The sequence below is a fragment of the Neophocaena asiaeorientalis genome, unplaced genomic scaffold, assembly GCF_003031525.2.
Source record: "Neophocaena asiaeorientalis asiaeorientalis breed wild unplaced genomic scaffold, Neophocaena_asiaeorientalis_V1.1 scaffold336, whole genome shotgun sequence".
Lineage (NCBI taxonomy): Eukaryota > Metazoa > Chordata > Mammalia > Artiodactyla > Phocoenidae > Neophocaena > Neophocaena asiaeorientalis.
In genome coordinates, this window is record NW_020174788.1 from 4,334,890 (window position 1) to 4,335,704 (window position 815).

The 815-nt window shown below is 64.0% G+C and overlaps 1 protein-coding gene across 1 annotated transcript in view; it reads right to left on the reverse strand.

The window, feature by feature from the left end:
• Positions 1–145, reverse strand: part of SAP30L (SAP30 like) — a 14,752-nt gene extending 14,607 nt beyond the window's left edge. Inside the window, exon 1 of the mRNA XM_024760162.1 lies at positions 23–145. Within this exon, the coding sequence (XP_024615930.1) occupies positions 23–145 (123 nt within the window). The remainder of the gene's footprint in view (positions 1–22) is intronic.
• Positions 146–815: the final 670 nt, after the last annotated feature.

Here is an 815-nt window from a genome sequence, read left to right on the forward strand (position 1 = left end):
CCGCCCGCCCAACGCTCCGCACCACAACAGTTCGCTCCCCCGCCCTCCGTGGGACAGCGGAAGTCCCGCCTCCGCGCGTCCATTGGCCGCGTTCGCACTCTGGGCGGGGCCGCCGCCGCCGCTGGCGCGTCCCATTGGGCGCCATCGCCGCCAGTCCCCGGCGCCTGGCTACTTCCTGGACTCTGCTGGGATGGGTTCAAAGTAGAGAAAGTGGAAGAGGGAAGAGTTCCCCGGGTGAGGGAGGGGAACCGGGCCGCAGACTCTCCGGGCCCGGGAATGGATGGTTAGCAGGGTCCCGGCTGGACGGAGGGCCCGACTCCGGGTACGGAGGATCACTTTCGGGGGACAGAAGTGCAGACGTGGGCGGGGACGCAGAGGGAGAGATACGCGGAGGGGCATGTGAGGGGGGACCTAAAGGGGATAGAGAAACTGTCATGAGAGGTTCAGACAGGGTGAAACGGAAGGACCGCGGCCAGAGGACCCGCAGACCTGCGGGATTGAAATCGGATAGAAAGACAGTCGTGGCGGGAAAGACAGAGGGACGATCGGGACAGATAACGTGGAAAGACGTGCAGAAGAGGTGATGGGGGTCTGATGGCAGGTCTTGCAAGGTGGTCAGAAGCTTAGGGTGGCGGAGACCCCCCACTGTGGAGACTGGGACTGCCTTGGTCGGCGCGGAAAGAAAAGGAGAGAAGGAAGGGGACCCAAGGGGCTTGGGTGACCCTTCCGCTGGGAAGAATCGGAAGTCGGGATTAGGTCTGGAGGGTGGACTAGGTGAACCGCAGGGAAGAGGAGGCGCTGCGCAGGAGATGTAG